At 45.7% G+C, this 19,016-nt stretch overlaps 2 protein-coding genes and 1 long non-coding RNA gene across 5 annotated transcripts in view; 1 reads left to right on the top strand and 2 right to left on the bottom strand.

The window, feature by feature from the left end:
• Positions 1-19,016, bottom strand: part of LOC146513266 (uncharacterized) — a 242,356-nt gene that overhangs the window by 34,072 nt on the left and 189,268 nt on the right. The window lies entirely within an intron of this gene.
• tfam (transcription factor A, mitochondrial) lies at positions 752-6,557 on the top strand. The gene is made up of 7 exons (XM_085171390.1): positions 752-1,097; positions 1,551-1,693; positions 2,822-2,892; positions 4,431-4,580; positions 4,776-4,871; positions 5,256-5,312; positions 5,397-6,557. The coding sequence occupies exons 1-7, from the start codon at positions 1,015-1,017 to the stop codon at positions 5,685-5,687; spliced, it is 891 nt and encodes a 296-aa protein (XP_085027516.1). The 5' UTR covers positions 752-1,014; the 3' UTR covers positions 5,688-6,557.
• Positions 8,268-17,712, bottom strand: LOC146513269 (DNA-directed RNA polymerase III subunit RPC4). Of its 3 annotated transcripts, none has more exons than XM_085171374.1 (8): positions 16,936-17,708; positions 15,833-15,879; positions 15,607-15,761; positions 15,389-15,516; positions 14,659-14,755; positions 13,921-14,177; positions 12,947-13,096; positions 8,268-10,883 (listed from the first exon to the last, which is right to left on the bottom strand). In XM_085171374.1, exons 1-8 carry the CDS (start codon positions 17,113-17,115, stop codon positions 10,743-10,745), a joined length of 1,155 nt encoding a protein of 384 aa, XP_085027500.1. In that variant the 5' UTR covers positions 17,116-17,708; the 3' UTR covers positions 8,268-10,742. The 3 variants fall into 3 exon arrangements, with proteins under 3 accessions (XP_085027500.1, XP_085027501.1, XP_085027499.1); XM_085171375.1 differs by lacking the exon at positions 8,268-10,883 and adding an exon at positions 11,983-12,707 and having other exon boundaries at positions 16,936-17,710; XM_085171373.1 differs by lacking the exon at positions 8,268-10,883 and having other exon boundaries at positions 11,983-13,096; positions 16,936-17,712.

The raw sequence follows: 19,016 nt of genomic DNA, 5'->3' as shown, positions 1-19,016 counted from the left end.
CTTATTGCACTTTGCCTTGTGTGCTGGCTAGAAACATGAAACTAGAGAATATGGAAGCACAGTCAAGCATACTGTGCAAAAGTCTTAAGCCAACATCCGTCTCTTTATATGTTGCTAGGAAAATGGGAAACGTTGGGAGAAACTGCACTTTTTTCCTCCAACTTTACTTCAACAGAAACTTTTAACAAGCATAACACAACAGTTTTACAATTGTACTGCAAAATTATAATACAGAGGAAGAGTATGTCTGATTAAACAAAAAGGATAGAAATACAGATGAAAAGGGGAAAAACGGTGGGACTGAACAATTAAAGACATTAAAATGTTACAAATATTAATGATTTTTAAAGCTTTCTCATTGTGAGAGGAACACAGAGTTGTGTTTCCTGAAAGTGGAGAAGTTACATTTATGGATGTGGTGTTTGATTAATGAGGTAAAAGCACGACAGTCTCACTAAAGTCACCAAACACGTGCTGGAACGCATGCTGATTGGATGCTGTTAGAGATCAAACGTTTCCGTAAAACCTCAGTAAATGTTTCTATATCGCTCTTATACTTTAACAGGGTCAAATCAACAACAGCTTAAACCAAATCTGCTTTTGAAACTACACTCGTCATAAACAACCATCGAACCCTCCGAACACTAGGCGGAAACGGAAGTGACGTACAATTACACCGCCGTTTCGTTTAATTCAAAATGAACATCAGATGACTTCAGATGTCTTAAAGTTGTTTTGACCACGTTGTCTATGAGTCTGTTTGTGCTTTAAAGCTGATTTGCTGCTTTGTTGGGAGTAAAGCTTCAACACAGGAAGTTAAAAAAAACAACAGTTGACCTTTTCCCACAATCCACCGGGAGAGAGTGAAGGCGCGTTTTGTTGGTAGACAGTTGGCGCGTGTCCGTGGGCTCCCTGGGTTCCAGCGCTATCGCAGCCTCGCATGCACGAGCACAGAGACAACGCGCCTGCTCTTCGCTCCTCTGTTCGCGGACTTTCGCGCTGATTACCGCCGACATGGCTCCGTACTTGCTGACAGCAGGTGTTAGCCTGCTGGCTAAGTCCTTCAGTGTGCTCTCCTGCACTGGCTCTCTGGCAAGGTAGCTAACCCAGGCTTGTTGCATTAGCTAGCTGCAGAGACACAGAGTCCGCTGTGTGAAACTCACTGAACATCGTGTTTTAGAACAACGAGTGTTGGTGATGGTAGCATACGTACGCGTAGCATGAAGCAGCCGTAAATATAAACTTCGGTTATTGGTACTGTTGGTAAACAGAAAAGCAGACATCTTGTAAGAGTTTCCGTTTGATGTCAGTGCTTTGAAGCTTCGTCAGCTGCTGTGCTCTTCACATCCGACAGGAAACGCAGGTAGCTGCAGCTCACATAGCAGTGCTGCAGTGTTTGCAGGCTAATGCTAATGTCTTCTTTAACGTGGACAGTAAAGGGTCACCAGTTAGCAGTGTGCTGTGTCAGACATGCAGCTCTGAACCCTGAATGTGGAATAAAGCGTGATGAGAGAGAGATGGCTGTTCTCATGTGTGTTGCCTCCCTGCAGGTGTACCAGCGTGCTGCCCTCTGCATTCTTCAGCCCAGTGAAGTTTCTGACCTCCGAGGCCTGCCCCCCTCCAAAGAGACCTCTGAACGGATACCTGAGATATGTTCAGCAACAGAAGCCGATCGTGGCCAGACAGAACCCAGGTATGCACCGTCACGCTGCAGGTTGGTCAGCCTGAAGGAGAACATGTAAACACTCAGACAGGAAAAGCTTTGAACCTCGTGTATATGAAAGCAGTTACATGGCAGTGATGGGCTGAGGCTTTAAGACACTCTTTGTATTTTGCTACAGAAAATGAATATAGATGTGGCGATTTATTAAAACGTGCAGTCTACATGGACATAAAGTATATATGGCTGGTTTTAAGGACACTGCACACCATGTGCATATATGCCATTGCTATGGTTAATGGCTCCTTGGCAATCACCCTGTTAGTTTGGAAGTAATGTTTCATGCCTGGTGTATGTAGATGCTGGTTAATCCCCTGAGCGAGGCCTCTGTGCCTGAACACTTCACAGGTCAGAGCTAAAAGTTGAAAATGCTGCAGCAAAGGCAGTGAGAATGAATAAGAAGTCCAGAAACAGAAAGAAACGAGGGATGGCTTCAGACGCTTCACAGTCCTTCAAAATAAAGCACAGCAACAGAAATGAATCCAGCACTGGCATGCAGCACAGCGTGGATAAACATAACACATGGGGCCAGGTTGGATGGGATGGAAACAGCAGCCATGATGGCGTCCAGTATTTCTCCCACGGTCGTGTTGTAGTTATGACGGTGGTGAAGCAGAGGGGGGAGCCTGTGCACACTTCTGTGGGAGCATGGAAGAGCATCCATGCTTCCTAAAATATCCGTGAGGAGAATCAGCGGCTCGGCTCCAGCAGCTGGTCGTGGTTTGCTGCTGCAGTGAGGAGCACCACAGCACTGCCTGATCAGGCCAAAGAAGAGCGTGTGGATTGTCCAGTAACACACTGACCACGTTGTCTTGGACAACAATGGAAACAGTGGATTGTGGCTAATTGTCAGAGTCTGGGTGTGTAGAGCAGACCAGGCCCACACTGGCAGATGTTACTTTCAGTGACCTTTTCTAACAACCATGAAAACGAGGTTATGAAGATGGTTGTGCTGCACTTTGTTGCCTTTAAATGAACAGTTTGTGAATGAGCCCGTGTGGCTACAGCAGCTCTGTGAGACACAGAGATCAGTCACAGTTTCTCTGTCCGTCCTCTAATGATGCGTTTTTGTTGTAAACATTTCATCATTATTCTCTTCAGAAATCAAAGCAGTGGATCTGATTAAGACGATTGCCCAGCAGTGGAGATTACTGAGCCCAGAACAGAAACAGGTGTGTATAAACTGTAGGGGTGCAACAGTTCACCAGATCTATGGTTGTCGTAGCACCGCTTTGTGGTCGTGGACGACACGTCACACACGACAATGTTTAAAGTCGTTTCATTGATAGTCGTTCTCTGCCACGTCTGAACTAAAAGAACATTTTCTTGATCGTTGATCGTTGATTGATCCAGAACTTCTGGGCCTGTTTAGAATATAAAGCCTGGAGTTTATACTGTATTTCTACATTTACTGTGATTCCTCCAAACATTTTCTCATTAAATAAAACAGGAAGACGTGAAGAACATCAAAGGCCGTTAACATAAAGTGAAAAGTAGACATGAGTGACCTGAGCGGGTCGGGCTTTTCTCACGAGCCGTTGCATCCCTATTAAACTGCTTCGGTAGCTCGAGGCGGGCACATCTGAAAATGTGCTTCTGTCAGGTTTAGGGATGGGTATCGTTTAGGTTTTATCAGATACCGGTGCCAAACCGGTACTTTTGAAACGGTGCCGGTGCTTTAACGGTGCTCAAACCGGTGCTTAAAGAATGCAGAACACGAACTTGTCCAAAAACCTCTCATGTTCAGCTGTTTTTTTGTAAAAAGATAACAATGTTAGCCTTTTCTGCAGCTATGGGGCATATATGGTATCACTCTTGGCTGGAAGCAGCTTAAACAATGGAAAAAACACAAACTTTGTCCAAAAACCTCTCATGTTTAACTGTTTCCCACTTTTTCTTTGGTCATTTTAGCCTTTTTGTCCAGGGTGAAGGGAGTATCTGCCATCAAACAAGAAGACAGGTGCATGTAGCTACGATGATGTTTGCTAGTTCACCTTACCTGCATTAATGTAATAACGTGGTTAGCCTACTCAACGTAAATTACACACGAACAACATTAAGCTACTCACGCAGAGAAGAACGGCTGCTGCTGCATCATCATCCTCATCATTTCTGCTACACTGGCAGGGCTAGGGGCCAGGACTCTCCTCTTCGGGTTTTTGGGGGATGTTGCTAACTCCGGGTCGATAACAGGCACCACACCTGCAGTAGATGTGCTCGGTGTGAGGTCTCGCAGCAAGCTATCAAATACGCGCATTTCTCAGCTTTTAAAAAAACGCTATGCGTCGCCAGGTGTTTCATCAGATTTGAGGTGTTACCTCCTTTGACAGTATCACAGTATCAGCTTAAAGCACTTGTTGCAGCTGCTGAGTTTGCATCTTTTGCTGTGAAGTACAGCCAGACTTTGACCGCTTCACCTTGGGCATTTTTAATCTGTAGCTCTGCTCTAAAAGAACGTACGTACCTGGACCCGCCTACTATCCTCGGAAACGTAAAATGATTGGCTAGAATCTAAAGTGTATCACAGCTCGGAAAAAAAAGAACCGAAATGTGCGCTGCTTTTCAGTCTGGTTACTAGCGTTTATGTCAGAACCGGTACCCATCCCTAGTCAGGTTGTATTTGTTGCACACAGGTAACAATAGCACGTCGTCACCAGCAGTGAAAGTGGAAAAGTCCTCTCTGTTGTGACCCGAGTCTTTTGTTCGGTAGCCGTTTCAGGAAGCTTCTCTCCGGGCCCGGGAACAGTTCAAGGTGGATCTGGAGCGCTATCAAGCCCAGCTGACTCCTGCACAGCTGCAGCAACAAGCCCAGGAGAAAAGGCAGAGGAGGGCCAAGAGGAAGGCCATCCGCAAGAAGAGGGTAAGAAAGACAGAAGGAGCAGAGCAGGCAGGTTTTATCTCCTGTGCACTCATCGTGGGTTTGAGGGCGAGCATCTGTCTGCTGGATTGGTTCAATCCTTAGTTTAGCTTCAAACTCTCTACGGCGCTGAATGTGAACTGTGCAGAGTTTTACTGTGTGTGTGTGTGTGTGTGTGTGTGTGTGTGTGTTTTCCAGGAGTTGACAAACCTGGGGAAGCCCAAACGTCCTCGCTCTCCTTTCAACATCTTCATGTCGGAGCACTTTGAGGAGGCTAAAGGAATTACGTCTCAGGTCAGGAAGTACACGTGCACTGATCCAGGGTCAGTGTGACCCTGAACTAAAAGCCTGCAGCAGGTATCAGAGTTTCAGTATTTGGTGTTTATGCGGCACAGATGACTAATGATGTGTAGTGTAGTCAGCCGGTGGGACATTACCCCGGGAGCTTCTCCTGCACTTTACAGTAACACCATGAACATCAGCTGCTGTAAGATGATGTGAGGAGCAGGAGGAGGCGCTAGTGTGAGCGGAAAAAAGATTAGCACCAGTACAAATGAGGTCATTTTATATGATGATGGTATGGATGTGTTTTCCATATCAGCATATCAGTGTTGGTCAGTAGCTAAGCAGACACTGCAGGCGTGTTTTGGCCAATAGTTGCTCCTGTCGTTGTTTCAGGCTAAGATGAAGTCGCTGTTGGAGGACTGGAGGAATCTCTTCAGCCATCAGAAACAGGTCGGCAACACGCACCTTTCATCCTTGTAGCTGGAACGCTAACGAGTGCTGTCGGGTCTTCTGACGTTTGTATTTGTGCCACAGGTCTACACGCAGCTCGCTGAGGATGACAAGATTCGCTACAAGAATGAGATGAAGTCGTGGGAGGACCACATGGTGGACATCGGGAGAGAAGACCTGATCCGAGAGCGGACCCTGTCTACGAAGAAGAAGCCTGCTGCGAGAGCCAAGAAGGTAACAAAGAAGGCAACAACGAAGGCAACAACGAAGGCTAAAACTGTGAAGAAAGCCACGGGAACGTCAAAACCCTCCAAGAAGACCACAAAAAGCAGATCAGCGAAAACTGTCAGCCCGCCGTCCACCAAGAAGACATAAGACGCGTCCAGAGGAGCTGACAGGAGCTGCGATGGCTCGGGGCGGAGCTCGGCCTCGCTTCTCTCTGACTTGAAAGTCCCAGCTGTCTCAGCTCTTCAGGTTCAACAGGACAAAACTTTGATAACCTTCAGACAGATCCGCATCATCGATGTCTCCAGATAAACCGCGATGGCAGCATTTGTAAAAAAGGTCCCTGTGAGTTTGAGTCCTTCCTGTGATGCAGACTCACTCCTCCAGGCTTAGATGGAGTAGTAAAACACAAGTTTGACTTTAAAAGAGCCAAATGAAGCAGCCTGTCGGCGCGCTGACGTGGAGCGCTGTCGTGGAGCGCTGTCGTGCTGACAGGAACAAACGGGTTCCTGTTGCCGTCCTAGAACACCTGCAGGATTAATGTGGGCTGCATTTTATACTTCAACACATCCACACAAAATCCTACAACCATGTAATAGTCTGAATGTGTCCTGTAAGGTCCACTGATTCCACCTGAACCTGACAGAAATCCATACCTGGTGCTGGTGAGCGTGCAGCTTTAAAAGCAGCGCTCGGTCCCACATTTCCTCTTGAGATCAGAGCACCGCTGTTCACAGAAACCTGACTGAATCTTAGTGTCATTACTGTCACGCGTGTTGCTTCAGCAGCAACATGTGACGTCCTGCTGTCTGTGACCCTGAATGAAACCAGCTGCTGTACTCAGCTAACGTCCGGTAACATTTGGTCTGTTCTGTTATTATGAAGAGCATAGTGTAGTGCTGATAGCTGCTTTGTGTTGTAGTGTCTGTGCAGCCATGTTCATCCTGCTTTACTGTCTTTCCTTGTATGGTGTTTTTTTTTTTTTCCTCAATAAACTTTCATATACAGTTTTCTTCTAAATGGCCTGAAATTATTCTGCATGTGTGCATGAAGCCCCCAGTGTCAGGCAGCAGGATGCAACATGACATGAGTCAGCCGAGTATGACGACGAGGTGTTTCACAGTGATCTGTGTTACTGACTTTCAGGGCTTTGTGGTTCTTTGTGTGACACATTCATGCAACATTTAAAGTTTCTGGCTAAGGCTGCCACAATTAGTCGAATGATCGTCGACGACTGATCTTTCTGAGTTAACTTCAATAATTACTTCCTCCAAACCATCAACGTGTCTTTTAGACCCCATTCCTACAAAACTGCTCAAAGAAGTCCTGCCATTGATTAATTCTTCGATCTTATATATGATCAACCTATCTCTAATAATCGGCTATGTACCACAGGCCTTCAAGGTGGCTGCAGTTAAACCTTTACTCAAAAAGCATCTCTAGACCCAGCAGTCTTAGCTAATTATAGGCCAATCTCCAACCTTCCTTTATATCAAACATCCTTGAAAGAGTAGTTGTCAAACAGCTAACAGATCATCTGCAGAGGAATGGTTTATTTGAAGAGTTTCAGTCAGGTTTCAGAGTTCATCACAGCACAGAAACAGCTTTAGTGAAGGTTACAAATGATCTTCTTATGGCCTCTGACAGTGGACTCATCTCTGTGCTCATCCTGCTAGACCTCAGTGCAGCATTCGATACTGTTGACCATAATATCCTATTAGAGCGATTAGAACATGCTGTAGGTATTACAGGTACTGTGCTGCAGTGGTTTGTATCATATCTATCTAATAGACTCCAGTTTGTGCATGTAAATGGAGAGTCCTCTTCACACACTGAGGTTAATTATGGAGTTCCACAGGGTTCAGTGCTAGGACCAATTCTGTTTACATTATACATGCTTCCCCTAGGCAGCATCATTAGAAGACATAGCATACATTTTCACTGCTATGCAGATGACACCCAGCTCTATCTGTCCATGAAGCCAGATAACACACACCAATGAGTTAAACTGCAGGAATGTCTTAAAGACATAAAGACTTGGATGGCCACTAACTTTCTGCTTCTTAACTCAGATAAAACTGAGGTTATTGTACTCGGCGCTGAAAAGCTTAGAAATATGGTATCTAAGCAGATTCTTACTCTGGATGGCATTACCTTGGCCTCCAGTAACACTGTGAGGAACCTTGGAGTCATTTTTGACCAGGATATGTCCTTCAACGCACATATTAAACAAATATGTAAGACTGCGTTCTTCCATTTGCGCAACATCTCTAAAATTAGAAATATCCTGTCTCAGAGTGACGCTGAAAAACTAGTTCATGCATTTATTACTTCCAGGCTGGACTACTGCAATTCATTATTATCAGGATGTCCAAAAAACTCACTGAAAAGCCTTCAGTTAATCCAAAATGCTGCAGCAAGAGTACTGACAGGGACTAGAAAGAGAGAGCATATTTCTCCTGTTTTGGCTTCCCTTCATTGGCTTCCTGTTAAATCCAGAATTGAATTCAAAATCCTGCTCCTCACATACAAGGTCTTAAATAATCAGGCCCCATCTTATCTTAATGACCTTGTAGTACCATATCACCCTATTAGAGCACTTCGCTCTCGCTCTGCAGGCCTACTTGTTGTTCCTAGAGTATTTAAAAGTAGAATGGGAGGGAGAGCCTTCAGTTTTCAGGCCCCTCTTCTGTGGAACCAGCTTCCAGTTTGGATTCAGGAGACAGACACTATCTCTACTTTCAAGATTAGGCTTCAAACTTTCCTTTTTGCTAAAGCATATAGTTAGGGCTGGACCAGGTGACCCTGAATCCTCCCTTAGTTATGCTGCAATAGATGTAGGCTGCCGGGGGATTCCCATGATGCATTGAGTTTTTCCTTTCCAGTCACCTTTCTCACTCACTATGTATTAACAGACCTCTCTGCATTGAATCATATCTGTTATTAATCTCTGTCTCTCTTCCACAGCATGTCTTTATCCTGTCTTCCTTCTCTCACCCCAACCGGTCGCAGCAGATGGCCCCGCCCCTCCCTGAGCCTGGTTCTGCTGGAGGTTTCTTCCTGTTAAAAGGGAGTTTTTCCTTCCCACTGTTGCCAAAGTGCTGCTCATAGGGGGTCATATGATTGTTGGGTTTTTCTCTGTATCTATGAAGCGCCTTGAGGCGACTTTTGTTGTGATTTGGCGCCATATAAATAAAATTGAATTGAATTGAATTGAATTTAATAGTCGACGCGTCGTTTGAAGCTTTGTAAGATCACAAAAGACGCAGGAATAAGTAGTAGGATTTAAGAGTGTAATAACGGACTGAAACAGAAGATGGCAGCACTGCATGTACAAGGATGCCAGCTGCCGTTAAACCCCGAAGAAGAAGAAGCTGTGTCCCAGAATTCATAGTGCAGCCCAGCTCAGTTTCCAACAATGGCGGCAGCTAGTTAGTTTTAATATTACTCTTATTATTCTTTCTGGGTCACAAAATAAACGTTTAACATATTTTCAGGCGAGAATGTAGCTGTGTAAACCTCAAATATCTGCTCAGTTTATCAAGACACCACATATTTTCAAAAGCGCTCCGACGTTTTCGGAGACATTTGTTACCCACTAGCTCGATAGCTAGCCGGGGGCTAGGCTAACTAGAGCCGTGAGAACACCGGACTCCCGGCAAATCGTTTTCAAACCCACCGCTGTCTTTCGCTACTCAGGTTAAACATGATATATAAGTCACTTAGATAACTTCAAAATGTTATTGTTTGGCTTTTTTCAGTATTTTATTTGTTCCTGAGTAAATCGGTTTGGCTGAGATTAAAGTTATAGTTTTTACACAGCTGAATAAACATCAAGCAGACAGCTGATTATCAGAAGTGTGAGATGCTCAAGAATTTACTCCGGTGTCCTGTTATATTTTAGATAGCAAGGAGTTTATTAAACTTCACCGAAACAATCTGCAAATTTCATTATAATTTAATAAACTATCATCTTGTCTTTATTTTTAGTTAGCACATACCTTAAACACTTAAAGGTGTAAGCTAATGATAGTTATATAAGAGCAGATGCTGCTGGTGCAATAAGCTGTACGTTTTATGTCCAATGGATGATGATCTGATTAGTCAACTGATCGCAAAAAATAATCGGTGACTAGTCGACTATCAAAATAATCGTTTGTGGCAGCCCTATTTCTGGCTCTGAAGATTTCAAGACATGCGTCGAACAAATGAGGAACACTGTGACTAACAATGACCTGCCGTTCTGACAGGCTGGTTGTTCTTCAGCTCCTCGTTTCCTGAAACGCTGTTACGTTCGTGGCCGAGGGCTAAATCGAAAGTAAGAGCCAAAACAGCGCTTTTCAAAATGCTATGCAGCCATTTATTGACGTCAGCAGTGAGCAATGCCAAAATAACAAACACAACACAGTCCCCAAGCTTCCCTGTCAAAGAAAAGTCAACCAAAAACAATTTGTTTGTATATTTATAAACAAACATAAACATTCATACAAAGTTTTACTTTGACAAACAGAGACCTGGGTTCAACAGAAAGGCTTCTCGCTCCGACCAGGCTACATATACATATATGTACAGTGGACGGGTTACAAATGACCTCATTTACAAAGGTTAATGTCCTAGCACCAGACACAAATCAGCTGATGCTAATATACCAGCTGGTGTTCAGTCAGAGACTCAAAGCAACACTCAGTAACAGGCTGTTGGGTGGTGGAGGAGAGAGGTGCTGTCATCTGTACTTGTTGTTGAATCCAACCACTCAGCAGGCACTGGTCCCCATTAAGACACACCCACATGTCTGAGAGAAACCCACAGCCATGGTGGGAGGAGTCACACATCCTGGGTCATTGCAGGAGCTGCTGTGCCGCGCTGTTCAGGACGACTACGCTCTGTTTCAGTTTCACATCGTACATGGTAACAGGATCTACCTTACAATATAAAGCACATCGAGGCGACGGCTGTGATTTGGTGCTAACTGTAGATTGTGCACATGTTTGGAACCAGCGCTCAGCCGCACATCTGCATCACTTTAATACCAATGAAACACTTCTGACAATTATTTCTTTAGATGGGAAAAAACCCTGTGGTGACATTTTTCCTACAGCTCAGTATCCAGATACTGTGCTGCTGTATCAGGCCCTGTGTCAGCCTGTGTGAGGGACACACTACGACGGTCCTCGTGGTCAGTACGGGTCACCTGCAGGGAGACCCTCAGGGGCCCGGAGGCTGCTGCGATGCAGCTTGGCCCAGTAAAGCCTGGAAGTCCGGAGATAAAACCAGTTTGTGATGGACGTTTCCCAGCACCATCATATCTCCAGTCCGCCCATCACACAGACGCACAGACACCAGTTGCTGCAGAAAGAGGGAGAGACGGACGTAATGCATGGTTCATTGTGGACGCTCGAGTGTTGCTGTCAGTGCTGCTCCTCAGCCTCTGAGCAGACACACCCAACTCTGCAGTTATTTATTTGTAAAAAATGTTTGGAATCACGTCTGATTTTCCTTCCACTTCTCACGTGTTCACCACTTCGTGTTGGTGTTTCACGTGGAATTCCAATAACATTGATTCATGTTTGTGGCTGTAATGTGACAAATGTGGGAAATACTTTTGCAAACCACTGTATGTTCTCTGAATGTGGCAACCTTCTTCAGAAGAAGCTGAAGAAGCATCAAAGGGTGTGTACTGAAGGTTTCAGATAATAATCAACTGCACTGAAGGACACGAGGTTTGTGAGACGTATTTTAAATATCAGTGAAATGTTTCCTGTCTTCAGCTTTGACAGCAGGGCCAATGTTCAGTAAGAACATTGTGAGACGCCTGAAGCTGATCCTTCCTCGTGTGGCAGCTTGACTGATATCATTCAGCCGAGGCTCAGGTTTGGTCTAACGTGTAGAGAAGAGAGACGGACGCCCCACAGACTGATCACATCCTTTCAAAAGGGTTGAACTTTGACCCCAGCCACAGAAACAACAACGCTGCAGCTGTAGAAGCAGAGCAGCAATGCAAAGCCAGCATCCAACATCAGCACGGACGAGAGGAACTCACATCACTATGACAACAACATCAACATCCTTCCAGTAGACAAGGCTAAGAGCACAGTTCTGCTAAACCAGAAAGACTAACATGAGAAATCTACTTATGAGCCCCTGACATGAGACCCAGGAAGCATTCGGATCAGTATTTGAGGCCTGACCCTCATCACTGAATGGAGCACAACCTGGGTGTCAACACAGAGCCATGCACTCATCCCCCCTCCCCTTCCAAACGCCTCCGATGCTCATTCCCTCCCGATGCAGACGGTGGCTCAGAGGGGACCAGGATGTGCCGTCTACACAGGCTCTCTCCTGTTACTTCCTGCTGCTTGTCATGTGTTTCTTTGGTGTATTAAGAGCTTTTCATGTGCTGAGGTGATTTTTTCTGTTCTCAGACTGATCTCCCTGTTGGAGCTCAGTCTTTTTTCTCCTGGTCCTTCCTCCTGTTGTGCATTTTCCATTGTTCGGTTCTGGGTCGCTGCTCGTGCTGCTGACCAGCTACCTACCCGTCTCCCCAATGTGATGTTTGTGTATTGCATGTACGGTCGGCACGGTCAGTCTCTTAATTGCCCCTCGGGGATAAATAAAGTCTTCTGAATCTGAACACATCCCCACAGAGACAGCAGCAGGGATCACGTCAACAAGGCCCTGAGTAAACGTGGACATCTGTCAAAGCTGGAGGCAGGGCTGCAACAACTCATCAACATCCATGATACTGACTATAAAAACGTGTCGACGTGTCATACGTGTGTTTTTATAACTGTAATACACTACAGGCAGCTATGGGGCAGTATCACCTACACTGTCTGCCAAGACTGCATTTAATACCAACGAAGAAGAACACAGTGCGACCGGCAAAGCAGGAGGACGGAAGAAAACGGAAGGTGGTGCACCTGTTCCAGCTAACATTAACCATATAGTTAGACGTGTACATCCAGGTGGGACGAGGTGGGAGACACTCCCCGACACTTAGCCAAGTCTCAGTTACAAACAGAAAGTAGAGGTCATGGAGGAAGTGGAGGCATTTAGATTTATTCACAAGAGATCTCTCATTAAGCAGACACTGGACAAACTGGACGACCCTCCTGAGCAACCTTCCCCATTCATCCAGAGGACGCCTCACCAGCTCGTGGTCCCCGGTGTCTGCAATTATACTGCAAAGGTCACATGACTGAAACAATAACAAAAATGTCTAAACCTACTGCAATACTATGTGAAACTAAAGATAGTGTCATATTATCCTTTTGTTTATTTGAACTGTTTTTGGTGGGAAATTTGATGTGAGCATCAAATGTAATCCATGACTGTACAGGTCTGACAGGTGTGCTTCCACTACTTAATGATGGCAATGCAGAAATAATGTTATAACACAAACACGTTACCTGCAGGAAGGAGAACGCAGCTCCCTCTGACACATCCATGATGATGTCACCCAGCTTCAGCTCCACCTTTCCTGACTTCCTGATCTGCAGCTTACCCAGAAACCCTTCTGGGGACTGTGAGAGCACAGGACAGCCCTCCTTCACTGCACTCTGAGAGCACACACACACACACACACACACACACACACACACACACACACACACACACACAGGCTGAGTATTTCCTATGCAGTGGGTAAAATGTGAAGTCAAAGCCACGCGTGAGATGTTAGGAGCCGTGGTGTTTGAACCTGACTGTGGCTGATTTGGGGATTCTGAATCAGACACCGGTGTGGATGTGCGTGTAACAGCTTGTTGTGTTAGTGCTGTTATGAGCTGGTGACCTATGCAGGGAGAACGCTGCAGCTCGTTTATGTTTTTACGGGCTGCAGGGCAGCGTTCTGCTGGGGGAGGCTGCTGCTGCAGGGCAGCGCTGGCTCCACAACAATCTTTCTGTGGGCAGCACGGATGAAGCGTTGTTTCGCTGCTTCCAAAACACCTGAGAATGAACGAGGACGTGCAACAAAATCCAAAGGGAGGATTTTAGTCCTGGAATCTGTTCCACAAATCAATGAAATTTACCAGCAGCTGCTTTACATAATTTTGTAAAATTAAATGAACATAGCATAACATAAATATCTGTGATGAGGAGGTGTTCACCGCCTCTGTGCTGCAGGAAACACCTGTACAGCTGTCAGGCAGAAATACTGCTGAGCTCTAGGTTTGACCTCACTGACACTGCCTGTTTCTGTCAGCGACCGTTAACTAAGGACGTCTGCAGGAGGAGGACTGCATGCTGCACCGCTGTATTAGGCTGGAAGCAGAAGATGCAAACAAAGATGGCCGAGGAGCAAACAAAGCTTTCAGGGCTGATGTTAGGAATCATCAAACATCTGGATGGGTCAGTCCTTTATGTGTTTATCCCGTCTACTCACTTTTGCTTGGAGATGTGGAGTCCTCTTCACTTCATGCTTGCCCTCCTTTGCTGCAGGCGTCTCTGCCAGGTCGACCTTCGCTCCAGACGCTCTGCCTGGCATGCAGTCGGGCAGCTGCATGAAGAAGAGCTCCTCCCTGCCGGACAGGCTGAGATCCTGCAGCAGCTCTACCAGCGACGGCTGCTCTGATTTAGGCCGCTCGGTCCTGCTGGTCCCTGCACAGGACTGAGGTCTGAACGCAGTGGGCCTCTCTGCACCTGCCATCACAGCACAGACTGATCACTACTCACAGACAGACATGCAGGAGCTCAGCGAGGACACTGTCTGTCGTCCACCACTCAGTGCAAAGTCAGTGAGCTCTGCTACTCTGCTGCCTGCCTTCATGAAGGCCTCCATCTTTAGCAGCTCTGCAAAGGCTAGCTCATCTTTCCCTCTGCTGCCCACGCAGCTCCCTTCAGCTCCTCCTTTTTAACTTCCCTTTGCTTTACCCTCATTCATCAGGTCAGCCTGACTATTTAGTGATAACAGATCATAAATCGCTCTTCATATCTACATCTCCTCGTGACTGATCACACCATCTTTGATTAAGAATCATTACTTTCCATTATCATTATTGACTGACATATTTCCTGCACGTCTTATCCAAACACATTAACAGTGACGTTATTGTTTAAGTGGAAGCAGCCTAAACTCTGACGTCAGTGCTGTGACGCTGTGCAGCGTGGGAGGTTTTCTCACGTGTCCTGGAGGTCAGAGTGTGACTGCTGGACTGACACAGAGGCAGCTGGATGGGCTTCAGCTTTGCATCATTCCTCAGACCCGGATCATCGATGAACTGCAGGTACAGATGCATAACGTTAGTTTGACAGCTGACTGTCATGAAACACTGCTCTCACTCGCAGGCCGACGGTCAGTGGTGCAGACTTACAGCATTAAACTGTCTGAACAATGCTCACACACATAAACCTGCTCTGTGCATCAGCTGATGGCGTTACAGACACCTGCTGCCAACAGGGAGGTTGAGAGTGCCCTCTGGTGGACAAACGATGCAACATTAATGCTCATTATGTGCATCATGTGTGAAGTTTTTTGTTTACCAACACATCTGTAAATGTGACCTGCCAATATATGAGGTGAAGCACTGAGGTCGTGCTGACCTGCAGCTGAGGGTCGATCCATAAAGATGAAAAGTGGATCTGTTGGGTTCTTTTAATCGTTTGGTGTCTGTGATGCACACGACTGCATCGGTGCGGTTTCACTGCACATGCATGAACAGGAGGAGGAGACGCCACTGCAGCTCACACCCTCACACCTTTTTACTTAATATGTCAAAACAATTATTTCCAAGTCAATGTGAAAACGTTCCAGAATAAACACGAGAAATGAGAAGAGCTAACGTTTATGGGCTCCTGACTACAGTTTTAATTCGTCTTTAAAGCTTCACAGGAATGAAACAGGAAGCACTCACATCATCTCGCTGAAGTTTACTGAGTATCTCATCTTCATCTTCCTCCTTCGTCTCTTTCCTCTCTTTCTTGAGCAGTTTGCAGACAGGAGAGGAGGCAGCCTCCTGCAGGTGTGCAGCACCATGCCAGCCTGTAGGCAGAAGCACTGATTGAGCGCGATGAAGAGGAAATGCAGTCTGGAGAAAGACGACACAATGAGCAGAGGGCTGTGGGTGTGCACCTGTTTTGCGCACGCTGTCAGCAGGTCCCTGTTCAAAGATGGAGTGGGACTGGATGGTCTGCGGCCGCTCCTTCCTCCTCCCTCTGCTCTCTCTCCTCCGCTCATTCCTATCTCTTCTCTCCTTCTTCGGCGCCACGTGGATCTCCTCCTTTAGCCTGCAGGTGTTCAGGATCATTAGATGACACAGTGCATACACAGATGAAATTCTCATACTGCCGTCACTCACTCGTCTTTACTCTTCCTCACAGCGTGGACGTTAGGCTCGAAGGTTTTCTGTTGGCACAAACCAGGAGAGAAAAGAAACACGTGTTAGCCACGTATGTCCTCATTAGGACTCAAACGAGGTGTGAATGCTTTTCTACTCAACTACATGGATATTATTATGAGGTATAAACCTTACTTTGAAAACCTGACCAGTTAACAGGCATCAAAACAAGAATGTGCGCTGTAGTGCTGACCCTGACCTCTTTCCCTGTTTCAATCAAATCCTGGATTAAAAAAACAGAAAAACTTCCTTTAACTCCCAAACTGACAAAGCTGCAGTCACAGTGCTAACAAGCTAAATGCTAACTTAGCACTGTGAACATTAGCAGTCACTGTCCTGACTGCTAATGATCACAGTGCTAAGTTAGCATTTAAATAACACCTTTAACATACACGTCTCTGTATTTATATATGTGATATGTTTCTATTTCTGCTTACATCCTTTTGCAACTTCTGTCGGGGCTGTGCTCCTGGAAACAGAACAGGAACCCACCCGAGGGATTAATAAAGTTTGATCTAATCTAATTTAATCTAACTTGTTCCTTCTCTGCCTTCATCTGCTTCACATCCATGGCCCACTCAGAGCCACTGACGAACCTAACTCATATGTTTTGTATTCACGCTGTTGTATAGTTGTTGGTTTATCTGGAACTGTGAGCGTTTGGTTTCTAAGTGTTCATGTTTGTACACAAACGAGCAATTTGTTCCAGTATATATAACACAAACATCTCTATATGAATAAGTAAACACAAACACAGAAACACAAATCAGAATGAACAAATGTGTGCAGGGTCGTTATAGCCTGAGTATTAGTGTATTACTGTAACACGTGATCAGGGGGCGGGGCTTGGCTGAGTGGACTGTAGAACACACACAACATGCCACATGACCACCGAGCCCCCCATCGTAACACGATAACGCCATCATCGTCTGCAGAGAGAAGCCCGTTAACGTGACACCGGGATTACACTTCTGTTTGTTAGCCGTGGCTCACGGGACTGTGCTTTATTATGTCCACTTCACGCAAAATAAGCACGCGGCATTATTAACACTGTGCTCGGTTACCTTGGTCTTTTTGAAGCCGCCCCCCAGCGTCAGGTCCCGGGTTCTGAGGGACGTCAGTCTTCCAGGCGGAGGTGGGGAGGTCAGAGTCCTGACCCGGGCCGCGAGTGCTCTCCCCAGCCCAGCCCCGCTGCTCGGGGAGGAGAAGCCGGGGACACTTGCTGCATCCCCGGGGTCGCTCATGTCGCGATACCTGCTGTGCGTCCTCTCAGTGTTTTTAATGCGTGTCCGTTCAGCTGTTTCTGTCTGTTAATAAACGACGGCTTTTATTTTGAAATTAGGGCTGTTAAAATCCGGTATTTGTTAGCCGAGCGCCCATAGCTCACCGCCGCTGGTCCCTCGGTGTGCCTCAGAGCTAGTTTGTTTCACTGAGGTAACAGTGATCCTTAGCGGGGCTCCTCTAAGCTAACCACAGCTCGTTACCCTCCGTGTTGTTTCCACGCGCCATGTCGCAGCAGGAAGTTAATCCCATCTGGTTGCAAACACAACACCGTCCGCCGCGGTTACTCGGTCGCGGTGATGATAAACAGTGTACTGCGTGCAGTGTCCTCTCAGCCGTAACCGACGGAGTGTCCTGTCGGTGGATGAAAAATAAATCAAACAGCGGTGCCAACAAAGCACGACGCACTTATAGCACGAAGGCGCTGAAACGGCTGTAACGGCGCTTTGCTTTTGCCGCCTGCTGTGTTTGTCCCGGTTAAACGGCTCGAATTTCCTTCCGCAGTTCGCTGCTATTGTTCTCAAGCAGCACTACACCGGAGCCACCACAAGATGGCGCTGTCTGCGCAGCCACGAAATGTGACGCATGTCAGTTTCTTTACGGAAGCAGTGGGTCATGGTGCCATTCAGTGAAAGTTGTTAATATATTTTTCATGACTTATTTTTATAAATATGTTTATATTTATGATATGATATACAAAAATGACCAGAGATGGTCTTTCCCTCCTTGACTCCGCCCTCAAACCAGCGTTCCTCCCTGTCCAGGATGTTACAGCTTCATCACTGAACGAGTGTCCACTGGCCTGCAGGTGTAAATAGGCTGCAGTAGTGATGGGATTTCCGGCTCTTTTTAGAGATCCGGCTCTTTCGGTTCGCCTCACTAATAAGAGCCGGATCTTCAGGTTGTTTTGTTGCTTTAATTAATTTATTATTAACAATAATATAAAATTATGCACAAAAGGAATTACTAACGTAAAAAAAGTAGTTTTATTTATATATGTTTATATATAAATATATGCGGTGGCCCCTAGAGACAAAACACGTACAAACTCCAAAACACATTTCTAGCATGAACTGAACTTCCAAAGCAGAGCTACCTCGATCACTTAAATTACACAATTGAAAGCATGAAAGCATGTGTGTATTGTTTGTGTATTTATACACAGGCACTCATATATATTCAAATAATTTAAAAACAATGTTCATTTACCTGTTACTACCACACACCAAATCAGCCAGCAAGTCGTTGGTACTTGCTGGCTTGTGTAGCCACTAGGTAAGAAAAGCTCAACACTGCACCTAGCATCCTGGAGCACTTCTGTTGTCTTTTGTACGTGTTTTGAGTTTTTATGTGCTTCTGAGTTTTTACGTGCTTCAGAGTTCATACGTGATTTGAAGTTTGTACGTGCTTTGTCTCTAGGGGCCACCGTAAATATACTTTTATTTATTCGCTCCACATAAAATGTAATAAATAAATCATATAATACAAAAATCAACTATTCACATTTCAACATTTAACTATTTAAATTTTCAGCTTTTTCCTTTTACAAATTTAAAGTGAAACAACACAATTAAATATAAATTAAAATATGAAAACAAAGAGAACATGCATATTCTCTGCCATATGGACCTGCATGAATATACTTTCTGAATCCTTTATCATCTGCAACTGAAAATAGTTGTGGACGATTACTATACCTTTCTAATGTGACGTTGTTTGTCCCTGGCTCTCTTTCTCTCCCTCTGGCTCTGCTCTTGTGCTACTGAGTCTAACTACCGCCCCTCCCCCCTCTTCCAAGCGTAAAGCACACGGCTCGCGTGCGGAGTGAAGCGAAAAAAAGTGCGAGAGAGAGGCTGAGAGAAAG

The sequence above is a fragment of the Neolamprologus multifasciatus genome, chromosome 8 (assembly GCF_963576455.1).
Source record: "Neolamprologus multifasciatus chromosome 8, fNeoMul1.2, whole genome shotgun sequence".
NCBI classification, from domain to species: domain Eukaryota; kingdom Metazoa; phylum Chordata; class Actinopteri; order Cichliformes; family Cichlidae; genus Neolamprologus; species Neolamprologus multifasciatus.
This window is presented reverse-complemented; position numbering and strand designations above follow the sequence as displayed.